The 13,652-nt window shown below is 47.3% G+C and overlaps 1 protein-coding gene across 5 annotated transcripts in view; it reads right to left on the bottom strand.

The window, feature by feature from the left end:
• The window catches only part of TOPAZ1 (testis and ovary specific TOPAZ 1), a 627,583-nt gene that overhangs the window by 397,297 nt on the left and 216,634 nt on the right, over positions 1-13,652 (bottom strand). For all 5 annotated transcript variants that reach the window (XM_063922327.1, XM_063922324.1, XM_063922325.1 and 2 more), the window contains exon 5: positions 3,001-3,086. In XM_063922327.1, the coding sequence (XP_063778397.1) occupies positions 3,001-3,086 (86 nt within the window). The remainder of the gene's footprint in view (positions 1-3,000; positions 3,087-13,652) is intronic.

Below are 13,652 nucleotides of genomic sequence, written 5' to 3'. Positions count from 1 at the left end.
TTTTTACCCTTCTAGTGCCAGGAGACTGCAGGGGAGAGCCTGGGGAGCGTCCTTCCAGCGGAGCTGTGAAGAAAAATGGCGCTGGTGTGCTGAGGAAGAAGGCCCCGCCCCCTCAGCCGCGGGCTTCTGTCCCGCTGTCTGTGACTGAAAAATGGCGGGGGAGTTTACACATATACAGTACCTGACTGTATTATGTGTATATTTATGCCAAAGGTACTCTAATTGCTGCCCAGGGCGCCCGCCCCCCCCCCAGCGCCCTGCACCCTACAGTGACCGGAGTGTGTGGTGTGCAGTGGGAGCAATGGCGCACAGCTGCGGTGCTGTGCGCTACCTTCAATGAAGACAGGAGTCTTCAGCCGCCGATTTCATCTTCTTCCAGCTTCTGATCTTCTGGCTCTGCGAGGGGGACGGCGGCGCGGCTCTGGGAATGGACGATCGAGGACAGCTGCCTGTGTTCGAACCCTCTGGAGCTAATGGTGTCCAGTAGCCTAAGAAGCGCAACCTAGCTGTGAACAGGTACGTTTGCTTCTCTCCCCTCGGTCCCACGTAGCAGTGAGTCTGTTGCCAGCAGAAGCTCACTGAAAATAAAAAACCTAACAAATGCTTTCTTTAACTAGCAGGCTCAGGAGAGCCCACTAGGAGCACCCAGCTCTGGCTGGGCACAGATTCCAACTGAGGTCTGGAGGAGGGGCATAGAGGGAGGAGCCAGTGCACACCAGATAGTACCTAATCTTTCTTTTAGAGTGCCCAGTCTCCTGCGGAGCCCGTCTATTCCCCATGGTCCTTACGGAGTCCCCAGCATCCACTAGGACGTCAGAGAAATAAATATATATATATATATATATATATTAAAAAATGAAGTATAAAAAGCGCCTAGTAGTGTTGGTGACTCACTCCTCGTGAAAAAATTGTGATAATAAAACAGATATAGTATAGTAAACTTAGCTGCGGGTATTTCTGGTAGATGACTCTTATAGACAGCACATGTAAAGGAGAGATAAAATAAACATAGTGTGTACTGATTTTAAATTTCCACAGGTGTTTTTCTGTATATATAAAAAACAATTTATAGGAACTATGCAGGTTCCAATTTTAAAGGAGAAACTATGTTTAGTTAAAAACAATAGTTTAATAGACACACTCCTGCCCAAACATGCAGGTTACATATATAAATAAAACAGTACACAAAATCAAAGGACATATATAGCAGCTGGTTCAATTGTAAAAATGCAGGTATTAATCGTACAATGTTAAAAAATATAGCAGGCTTATCTGTCCACAAATATGGGTATTGGATTAGATTTCATCCATGAATGCAAGTATCAAACGTACAAGATATAAGGTAAAAACATGGCTTATCTGTCCACGGATAGGAAGTCAGAAAGGGGTGGGCATCCAGTCCCTGTCCCAACGCGTTTCGTCCTAAAATGAGGACTTCTTCAAGGGGATGACATGCTGTGGGAGTCCTGGGGTTTTTATCCTTCTCTTTCCTGGCCGGGCACCGTGGTATGGCTGCTGTTAGAGATCCACCTGCAGGTGGATCTCTAACAGCAGCCATACCACGGTGCCCGGCCAGGAAAGAGAAGGATAAAAACCCCAGGACTCCCACAGCATGTCATCCCCTTGAAGAAGTCCTCATTTTAGGACGAAACGCGTTGGGACAGGGACTGGATGCCCACCCCTTTCTGACTTCCTATCCGTGGACAGATAAGCCATGTTTTTACCTTATATCTTGTACGTTTGATACTTGCATTCATGGATGAAATCTAATCCAATACCCATATTTGTGGACAGATAAGCCTGCTATATTTTTTAACATTGTACGATTAATACCTGCATTTTTACAATTGAACCAGCTGCTATATATGTCCTTTGATTTTGTGTACTGTTTTATTTATATATGTAACCTGCATGTTTGGGCAGGAGTGTGTCTATTAAACTATTGTTTTTAACTAAACATAGTTTCTCCTTTAAAATTGGAACCTGCATAGTTCCTATAAATTGTTTTTTATATATACAGAAAAACACCTGTGGAAATTTAAAAACAGTACACACTATGTTTATTTTATCTCTCCTTTACATGTGCTGTCTATAAGAGTCATCTACCAGAAATACCCGCAGCTAAGTTTACTATACTATATCTGTTTTATTATCACAATTTTTTCACGAGGAGTGAGTCACCAACACTACTAGGCGCTTTTTATACTTCATTTTTTAATATTTATCTCTATATTGTTTAAAAGCTGCCACTTACGTATATGTAAGGAGTGTTAGGTGTGACCATATAGTCATTTTATCCCTTTGTATTTAGGGGGTCTTACTGAATTTACCTAGGCGCTATTCTCTACTTTTTCACATATATATATATATATATATATATATATATATATATATATATGTATACTTCTTTAATATGTTACTTTATACATATTCCATTCTGGCAAACAAATATTTTAAAATCCACCCACTCGCTACTCGTGGAAAACAGCAAAGAGTGGGTACAGACTGGCCGATATATCAGCCGTTCTCTTGAACGGCCGATATATTGCAGATCCGTCGGCCAGTGTGTATGGCCGATATGTCTGAACAACATCGTTCACAGACATATCGTGTCTGCCCCACAGCACAGCCGACGGCCAATATATCTACCGATATATTGGCGTGTAGCTGTGTGTGTACGGGCGGTCAGCCGACTGCACGTACACATGCTGCGGCGGCCGGCGGTGACTGACAGCTGAACTGGGCGGGCGCGTGTACACACCCGCCCAGTTCATGACATCAGTCCCCGACGGATCGGACAGGGTGTATGTTCAAGACACTGCCCGATCTGTCCATAGATATATCTGCCGATCAATTGATTGGCACATATATCTGTCAGTGTGTACCCACCTTAAGCCATGCTTTGCATGTTGTGCCAAACAGAGCAAAATAGCAAAGATATACAGATGCGTCTATATCTCTATAACCATATATAGAAAGTATAATTTAAAGCACACTCACGAAATAAGAGAACTCAGGCTTCCTTTTCTCCTGGCTGGAGTTTTCTTTAGCTAGAAGTGGCATGTTTTTCCCATTGTATTGACAATCTTAAAAAAAAAAAGAAAAGAAAAAGACAACTGTTAGGAGAATGCATTTTTTCTTGCAAATTATTAAAATTTTAAGTGAGGGTTATTTACCCCAGTCCTACACCAATCCATATCAGTGGTTAGCTTCTAATGGTTCCAATGTGAACAATGAAAATACAGGATTAACACACAATTTAGTGTACACCTTGCAAATACAGTACTGTACAAAAGTTTTAGGCAGGTATGGAAAAAATGCTGCAAAGTAAGAATGCTTCAAAAAATAGAAGTGTTAATACTTTTTTTTTTATCAAATAAAATTAAAATGTGAATGAACAGAAGAGAAATCTGAATCAAAATCAATTTTTGGTGTAACCACCCTTTGCCTTCAAAACAGCATCAATTCTTCTAGGTACAGGTACACTTGCTCACAGCTTTTGAAGGAACTGTGCAAGGAGATTGTTCCAAACATCTTGTAGGATTGCTCAAATCCTTCCATCTCTTCATGTAATCCCAGACAACTCGACAATGTTGAGATCAGGGCTCTGTGGGGGCCTTATCATCACTTCAAGGGGATGTAGTTATGTGACCGGCAGGGTCACATTACAGACTGTTACTTCCTGCCCCCTTCTAAATCCCGACAGTCGGCATGCCGACTAGCAGGGACTATTCCCACTCGTGAGTGTCCATGACACCCAGAGAGTGAAACAGAACCTGTGGCGAGCGCAGGGACATGTCGTGCTCGCATCCATTTTTTTCACACCAGTCTAAAAGTTTTACACAGTACTGTGTGTACATACATACATACATATATATATATATATATATATATATATATATATATATATATTTATTTTATACACACACACACACACACACACACACACACATATATATATACACACACACACACGCATCCACACACACACACACACACACACACACACACACAGGGTGTAGTACGGAATGTCGGCGGCCGGGCTCCCGGCGGCCAACATACAGAAGCTGGAATCCCACCCGCCGGCATACGGATAGCTGGCCGAGCGCAAATGAGCCCCATGCGAGCTCGCAACGCTGCTGGCACAGTGGCGCGCTGCGTGCCACGCTATCTATTCTCCCTCCAGGGGGGTCGTGGACCCCCAAGAGGGAGAAAAGGTGTTGGGATTCCGGCGACGGTATACTGTGCGCCGGGATCCCAACAGCCGGCAAACCGAAGACCAACCCACACATACATACACAGTAATTATCTATACATACACATATAGACAAGGAGTGTTATGGTAGACTTACCATGGTTAACACTCTTCCTGCAAGGTACATTGGGTTCCACAGGGAAATATCGGGGTGTAGAGTGGATCTTGATCCAGAGGCACCAACAGGCTAAAGCTTTAGGCTGCCCCAGAATGCATTGGGGCCTTCTCTATAACCCTGCCTCCAGGCACTGAGAGCTAGTTTCGTTAACCAGTCCAATGCAGGAGCAGGCAAGACAGAAGGCAGATGTTCATCACATAAAACCACATTCTCACGACAGGAGAAGGAACCAGCAGCTAATGCTATACAAACCCATAGAAGCTAGGTGCTTCAGGGTGGGCGCCCAGTGGAACCCAATGTACCTCGCAGAAAGAGTGTTAACCATGGTAAGCCTACCATAACATTCATTTTCTGCAGCAGGGTACATTGGTTTCAACAGGGAAACATCGGGATGTCCTAAAGCAGTTCCTCAAGGGAGGGGACGCGCCTTAGTGGATATGAGAATCCGGCGTCCAGAGGAAGTATCCTGGGAAGTGCAAGTATCAAAGACATAGAACCAAGAAACGTGTTTACCGAGGACCACGTAGCCGCCTTGGACAATTGTACTGCGGACGTGCAACGGCGGGCCACCCAAGAAGGTCAAACAGACCGAGCAGAATGGGCTTTAGTAGCAGCAGGAGCTTGGAGTTCAGCCTGAGCATAAGCTTGTACCATCACTATCCTAATCCATCTGGCCAAGGTTTGCTTATTCTCAGGACAGCATCGTTTAGGGAAAACCAAACAGGACAAAAAAGGCATCTGACTTCCTGATAGAGGCAGTCCTCTCTACATACATACGGAGAGCCCTTACAACATCCAAAGACAGCTTTTTGGAAGAGAAGTCCGAAGAAATAAAGGCCAGAACCATAATCTCTTGGTTAAGGTGAAAAGATGACACCACCTTAGGTAAATAACCCGGTCGAGTTTTTAGAACTGCCCGGTCACGATGAAAATATCAGAAAGGGTGTACGAAAGGACAAAGCGCCTAAGTCTGACACCCGTCTTGCAGAGGCAATAGCCAGCAAGAACAGGACCTTGGCCGTGAGCCATTTAAGGTCCACCGATTCAAGAGGTTCAAATGGAGACTCTTGTAGGGCATTCAGTACAACAGACAGATCCCATGGAGCCACAGGAGGGGGACACGGAGGCTGAATCCAAAGAACACCCTGAGTGAAAGTATAAACGTCAGGTATAGATGCAATTTTTCTCTGAACCATACCAACAAGACAGATATGTAAACCTAGAGGGAGGCCAGACGAATATCTAAGTAGAGGCCTCGTTGCAGAAAAGCCAGAATTCTGGAAGTTCTGAACCTAGAGACATCATAATTCTTATCAGCACACAAGGTGAAGTAAGAATTCCAAACCCTTTAATAAATCTGGGCAGAGGCTGGTTTATGCGCTTTTAACATAGTCTGGATAACCGCCTCAGAAAAACCTTAGGACCTTAGGAGTAATGCTTCAAGAGCCACGCCATCAAAGCCAGCCTGGTAAGGTCTGGGTAGACACAAGGGAGTACGAGGAGATCTGACCGCTGTGGAAGTAGAAGGGGACGCTCTGTCGACAGACCCTGCAGGTCTGAGAACAAATTACGTCTGGCCCATGCTGGAAGAAGCATTCCCCCTTTTTGCTTGAACTTCCACAGGACCCTGGGCAGGAGTGACACTGGAGGGAACATGCAGGGCAGCCGAAAGTTCCATGGAATTGCCAGTGGGTCCACGAACGCTGCTTGAGGATCCCTGGTTCTAGATCCGAAGAACGGAACCTTGTAATTGTGTCGAGACACCATCAGGTCTACATCTGGTAGGCCCCACCTGTCCACTAGGAGTTGAAAGACCTCTGGATGAAGGCTCCACTCTCCGGCGTGCACGTCCTGGCGACTGAGTAAGTCCGCGTCTCAGTTTAGGATGCCCGGAATGAACACTTCTGATATTGCTGGCAGATGGTGTTCTGCCCAACAAAGTATTTTTGACACTTCCATCATTGCCATGCGACTTGTGCCGCCTTGATGGTTTATGTATGCCACTGTAGTGGCATTGTCTGACCGTACTTGAATAGGCCTGTTCTGTACCAGAGGCATGGTGAAAGACAGCACATTGAACACTGCCCTCAGCTTCAGAATATTTATTGGGAGGAGCGATTCCTCCTTGGTCCAACGACCTTGAAAGGAGTGTTGCTCCAACACTGCTCCCCATCCCCTCACACTGGCGTTGTCAGCAGGACCCAGTCGGGGATCCAGAAGGGGTGGTGCCTGCTTAATTGCTGGCCCTGTAGCCACTAGGACAGCGAAAGACGAATCTCCGGAGTCAAAGTGATCATGCGAGATCTGATACGCTGAGGTAGGCCATCCCACTTGGAAAGAATTAACCTCTATAGAGGGCAGGAATTAAATTGAGCGTACTCTATCATGTTGAATGACGACACCATCAAGCCAAGTACTTGCATCGCCGAGTGCATCAACACTCTGGGGCGACAAAGGAAACATCTTATCCTGTCCTGAAGACAGAAACAGCCGTTGACTGTGTGTGTCCAAGAGTGCACCATGCTCTGAGCTGGGACCACGAGGACTTCTTACAATTGATAAGCCACCCGTGGGCTTGCAGGAAGGTTACCGTCAGTTGCAGATGACTGAGAAGGATATCGTGGGAGTTTGCCAGAATCAGCAAGTCGTCCAGATACGGCAGGATTCTAACTCTCTGGCGACGGAGATGAAGATCTGTGGTGAAGATCCGAGGAGCCGAAGCCAGTCCAAATGACATAGCTTGAAATGGAGAGTGGAGGTTGCCAATAGCAAACTGTAGAAACTGCTGATGCGACATGTCAATTGGAATATGCAGGTACGCATCCTGTATATCCAGGGATACCATATAGTCTCCGGGTTCCATAGCCAGTACAATTGAGCGCAGTGTTTCCATACGGACTTGGACACTCTCACAAACTTGTTCAGAGATTTGAGGTTGAGTATAGGCCAGAAAGACCCATTGGGTTTCGGGACCGACTAGAAACAGGTTTGAGTAATAACCTCTGCTTATCTGGGACTGAGTTACCGGCACAACCACTCCTGTACTCAGGAGAGAACTGACAACTGTTAGAAAAGCTTGCACCTTTAACGGATCCAAAAGAGAGAGAGCCATGATGCAAAACTGGCGAGGGTAACGTCTCTTGAAAGAGACTGCGTACCTGTGAGAGAACTTCCAGCACCCATGAATCTGAAGTAGTCTTTAACCAGACCTGGGTGAACTGCTGAAGTCGGCCTCCCACCCTGGGGTCCCCCCAGGTGGAGGCCCGCCCCATCATGCGCCAAGCTCATCTTGTTTAGAAGCAGGCTGACGGGCCGCCAAGGATTGTTTTGCCTTGGGCTTGGTGATTTTGGGATCACAACAATGTCTCTGGTATGCTTGACCTTTTGCTTTCCCTTGAGGCCGAAAGGAACGAAAGGTGGTACCTTTTGCCTTCTGTGCAGAAGGATTAGTATTTGGGAGAAAGGCAGTCTTATCAGCCGCTAATTCAGAAACTATTTTAATTTAGGTCTTCCCCAAACAAAATATCCACAGTGAAGTGGAGTACCTCCAAGGTCTTTTTGGAGTCTAGGTCCACCATCCATGACCTCAACCATAGAATACGGCGAGCCAGGACAGACATGGTCATCGCCTTGGCTGCCAACACACCCGCATCAGAGGAAGTCTCCTGAATGCAATTGGCGGTAGTGGTAATGTGAGACAGGTATTGTCTGGCAGTGTCAGAAATATCCTCAGAGAGCTCCTCCTCCGATGGCTGAAACCACACTTCAATACCTTTTGCAGCCCAAGAGGCAGCAACAGTGGGCCTATGCACAGCTCCTCCAAGCGAGTAAAACGAGATTTATGGTAAGAACTTACCATTGTTAAATCTTTCTGCGAGGTACACTGGCTCCACAAGGATTAACATCGGGGTGTAGAGTAGGATCTTGATCCGAGGCACCAACAGGCTCAAAGCTTTGACCTTCTTCCCAAGATGCATAGCGCCGCCTCTTATATAAACCCCGGCTCTGTGCACAGGAGCTCAGTTTTGTTAACCAATGAAGTAGCAGGTAAAAGACGACAATCGTTAGTAGTCACATACACCACACACTCACCACAGGAGAGGGTGTCAGCAGCTAATGCCATAACAACCCAAAGAAGCCAAGTGCGTCAGGGTGGGCGCCTTGTGGAGCCCAGTGCACCTCGCAGAAAGAGATTTAACAACTGTAAGTTCTTACTATAAATCTCGTTTCCTGCTGCAGGGTACACTGGGCTCCACAAGGATTAACATCAGGGATGTCCTAAAGCAGTTCCTTATGGGAGGGGACGCACTGTAGTGGGCACAAGAATCTGGCATCCAAAGGAAGCATCCTGGGAGGCGGAAGTATTGAAGGCATAGAACCTTATGAACGTGTTCACTGAGGACCACGTAGCCACCTTGCACAATTGTTCAAGGGTCGCACCACGGCGGGCCGCCCAAGAAGGTCCAACAGACTAGTAGAATGGGCCTTAATAGTAGCAGGAGCTGGGCGACCAGCCTGTATATAAGCATGTGCAATCACCATTCTAATCCATCTGGCCAAGGTCTGCTTGTGAGCAGGCCAGCCACGATTGTGAAAACCAAACAGTACAAAGAGAGAATCCAACTTCCTGATGGAGGCAGTTCTCTTCATGTAGATACGGAGAGCCCGTACCACATCCAAAGACCGTTCTTTGGAAGACAACTCAGGAGAATTAAAAGGCCGAAACTACAATCTCCTGATTAAGGTGGAAAGAAGACACCACCTTGGGTAAATAACCGGGAGGTGTTCTAAGAACTGCCAATAACGGTGAAAAATCAGATATGGTGACCTACAAGACAAGGCACCCAAATCAGACAGACACTCGTCTAATAGCCAGCAGAAACTATACCTTAAGAGAAAGCCACTTTAGGTCTGCAGATTCAAGAAGCTCAAACGGAGACCCTTGCAACGCCTCCAGAACCACCGACAGGTCCCAAGGAGTCACAGGCGGGACATAAGGTCGTCGATTCCGCAACACACCCTGAGTGAACGTATGTACATCAGATAAGGTCACAATTTTTCTCTAAAACCAAACCGACAAAGCAGAAATATGAACCTTGATGGAGGCCAGACGAAGGCCCAAGTCCAGGCCTTGTTGTAGAAAGGCCAAAAGTTTGGCAGCAGTAAACTTGTAAGCGTCATGATTATTAGATGCGCACCAAGCAAAGTAAGAATTCCAGACCCTATGATAAATCCGAGCAGAAGCCGGTGTCCGGGCCTTCAATATTGTTTGAATGACCACCTCAGAAAATCCCTTGGCCCTTAAGATGGAAGCTTCAAGAGCCATGCCGTCAGAGCCAATCGGGCCAAATCCTGATATAATAAGAATTTACTTACCGATAATTCTATTTCTCGTAGTCCGTAGTGGATGCTGGGGACTCCGTAAGGACCATGGGGAATAGCGGCTCCGCAGGAGACTGGGCACAAAAGTAAAAGCTTTAAGACTACCTGGTGTGCACTGGCTCCTCCCCCTATGACCCTCCTCCAAGCCTCAGTTAGGATACTGTGCCCGGACGAGCGTACACAATAAGGAAGGATTTTGAATCCCGGGTAAGACTCATACCAGCCACACCAATCACACCATATAACTTGTGATCTAAACCCAGTTAACAGCATGATAACAGAGGAGCCTCTAGAAAAGATGGCTCACTACAGCAATAACCCGATTTTTTGGTAACACTAACTATGTACCAGTATTGCAGACAATCCGCACTTGGGATGGGCGCCCAGCATCCACTACGGACTACGAGAAATAGAATTATCGGTAAGTAAATTCTTATTTTCTCTGACGTCCTAGTGGATGCTGGGGACTCCGTAAGGACCATGGGGATTATACCAAAGCTCCCAAATGGGCGGGAGAGTGCGGATGACTCTGCAGCACCAAATGAGAGAACTCAAGGTCCTCCTCAGCCAGGGTATCAAATTTGTAGAATTTTACAAACGTATTTGCTCCTGACCAAGTAGCTGCTTGGCAAAGTTGTAAAGCCGAGACCCCTCGGGCAGCCGCCCAAGATGAGCCCACCTTCCTTGTGGAATGGGCTTTTACAGGTTTTGGCTGTGGCAGGCCTGCCACAGAATGTGCAAGCTGAATTGTACTACAAATCCAACGAGCAATAGTCTGCTTAGAAGCAGGAGCACCCAGCTTGTTGGGTGCATACAGAATAAACAACGAGTCAGATTTTCTGACTCCAGCCGTCCTGGAAACCTATATTTCCAGGGCCCTGACAACGTCTAGCAACTTGGAGTCCTCCAAGTCCCTAGTAGCCGCAGGCACCACAATAGGTTGATTCAGGTGAAACGCTGAAAACCACCTTAGGGAGAAACTGAGGACGAGTCCTCAATTCCGCCCTGTCCGAATGGAAAATCAGATGAGGGCTTTTACAGGATAAAGCCGCCAATTCTGACACGCACCTGGCCCAGGCCAGGGCCAACAGCATGACCACTTTCCATGTGAGATATTTTAACTCCACATATTTAAGTGGTTCAAACCAATGTGACTTTTGGAACCCAAAAACTACATTGAGATCCCAAGGTGCCACTGGAGGCACAAAAGGAGGCTGTATATACAGTACCCCTTTTTTTTTTTGGAAGAAAATTGACAGGGCCGAAATTTGAACCTTAATGGACCCCAATTTCAGGCCCATAGACACTTCTGTTTGCAGGAAATGTAGGAATCGACCTAGTTGAAAATTCCTCCGTCGGGGCCTTACTGGCCTCGCACCACGCAACATATTTTTACCAAATGCGGTGATAATTTTTTGCGGTTATATCCTTCCTTGCTTTGATCAGGATAGGAATGACTTCATCCGGAATGCCTTTCTCCTTCAGGATCCGGCGTTCAACCGCCATGCCGTCAAACGCAGCCGCGGTAAGTCTTGGAACAGACAGGGTCCTTGCTGGAGCAGGTCCCTTCTTAGAGGTAGAGGCCACGGATCCTTCGTGAGCATCTCTTGAAGTTCCGGTTACCAAGTCCTTCTTGGCCAATCCGGAGCCACGAATATAGTGCTTACTCCTCTCCATCTTATGATTCTCAGTACCTTGGGTATGAGAGGCAGAGGAGGGAACACACACTGACTGGTACACCCACTGTGTTACCAGAGCGTCTACAGCTATTGCCTGAGGGTCCCTTGACCCGGCGCAATGCTTGTCGAGTTTTATAAACATGTGGAAGACTTCTGGGTGAAGTCCCCACTCTCCCGGGTGGAGGTCGTGTCTGCTGAGGAAGTCTGCTTCCCAGTTGTCCACTCCCGGAATGAATACTGCTGACAGTGCTATCACATGATTTTCCGCCCAGCGAAGAATCCTTGCAGCTTCTGCCATTGCCCTCCTGCTTCTTGTGTCACCCTGTCTGTTTACGTGGGTGACTGCCGTGATGTTATCCGAATGGATCAACTCCGGGTGACCTTGAAGCAGAGGTCTTGCTGAGCTTAGAGCATTGTAAATGGCCCTTAGCTTCAGGATATTTATGTGAAGTGATGTCTCCAGGCTTGACCATAAGCTCTGGAAATCCCTTCCCTGTGTGACTGCTCCCCAGCCTCGCAGGCTGGCATCCGTGGTCACCAGGACCCAGTCCTGAATGTCGAATCTGCGGCCCTCTAGAAGATGAGCACTCTGCAACCACCACCCTTGTGCTTGGTGACAGGGTTATCCGCTGATGCATCTGAAGATGCGACCCGGACCATTTGTCCAGCAGGTCCCACTGGAAAGTTCTTGCGTGGAATCTGCCGAATGGGATTGCTTCGTAGGAAGCCACCATTTTTCCCAGAACCCTTTCATTGATGTACTGAGACTTGGCTCGGTTATAGGAGGTTCCCGACTAGCTCGGATAACTCCCTGACTTTCTCCTCCGGGAGAAACACCTTTTTCTGGACTGTGTCCAGGATCATCCCTAGGAACAGAAGACGAGTCGTCGGAATCAGCTGCGATTTTGGAATATTGAGAATCCAATCGTGCTGCCGCAACACTACCTGAGATAGTGCTACACCAACCTCCAACTGTTCCCTGGATCTTACCCTTATCAGGGAATCGTCCAAGTAAGGGATAACTAAAATTCCCTTCCTTCGAAGGAGTATCATCATTTCGGCCATTACCTTGGTAAAGACCCGGGGTGCCGTGGACCATCCATACGGCAGCGTCTGAAACTGATAGTGACAGTTCTGTACCACAAACCTGAGGTACCCTTGGTGAGAAGGGTAAATTGGGACATGAAGGTAAGCATCCTTGATGTCCCGAGACATCATGTAGTCCCCTTCTTCCAGGTTCGCAATCACTGCTCTGAGTGACTCAATCTTGAATTTGAACCTCCGTATGTAAGTGTTCAAGATTTTAGATTTAGAATCGGTCTCACCGAGCCGTCCGGCTTCGGTACCACAACAGTGTGGAATAATACCCCGTTCCCTGTTGCAGGAGGGGTACCTTGATTATCACCTGCTGGGAATACAGCTTGTGAATGGCTTCCAAAACTGCCTCCCTGTCAGAGGGAGACATCGGTAAAGCCGACTTTAGGAAACGGCGAGGGGGAGACGTCTCGAATTCCAATTTGTACCCCTGAGATATCACCTGAAGGATCCAGGGGTCTACTTGCGAGTGAGCCCACTGCGCGCTGAAATTCATTGAGACGGGCCCCCACCGTGCCTGATTCTGCTTGTAAAGCCCCAGCATCATACTGAGGGCTTGGCAGAGGCGGGAGAGGGCTTCTGTTCCTGGGAACTGGCTGATTTCTGCAGCCTTTTTCCTCTCCCTCTGTCACAGGGCAGAAATGAGGAACCTTTTGTCCGCTTGCCCACGAAAGGACTGCGCCTGATAATACGGCGTCTTCTTATGTTGAGAGGCGACCTGGGGTACAAACGTGGATTTCCCAGCTGTTGCCGTGGCCACCAGGTCTGAAAGACCGACCCCAAATAACTCCTCCCCTTAATAAGGTAATACTTCCAAATGCCGTTTGGAATCCGCATCACCTGACCACTGTCGTGTCCATAACCCTCTACTGGCAGAAAAGGACAACGCACTTAGACTTGATACCAGTCGGCAAATATTCCGCTGTGCATCACGCATATATAGAAATGCATCTTTTAAATGCTCTATAGGCAATAATATACTGTCCCTATCTAGGGTATCAATATTTTCAGTCAGAGAATCCGACCACGCCAACCCAGCACTGCACATCCAGGCTGAGGCGATTGCTGGTCGCAGTATAACACCAGTATGTGTGTAAATACATTTTAGGATACCCTCCTGCTT

This window comes from Pseudophryne corroboree, chromosome 5 (assembly GCF_028390025.1).
Source record: "Pseudophryne corroboree isolate aPseCor3 chromosome 5, aPseCor3.hap2, whole genome shotgun sequence".
In the NCBI taxonomy this organism is placed as follows: domain Eukaryota; kingdom Metazoa; phylum Chordata; class Amphibia; order Anura; family Myobatrachidae; genus Pseudophryne; species Pseudophryne corroboree.
The sequence above is the reverse complement of the archived record's forward strand: the minus strand, read 5'-3'. Positions and strand labels throughout refer to the sequence as shown.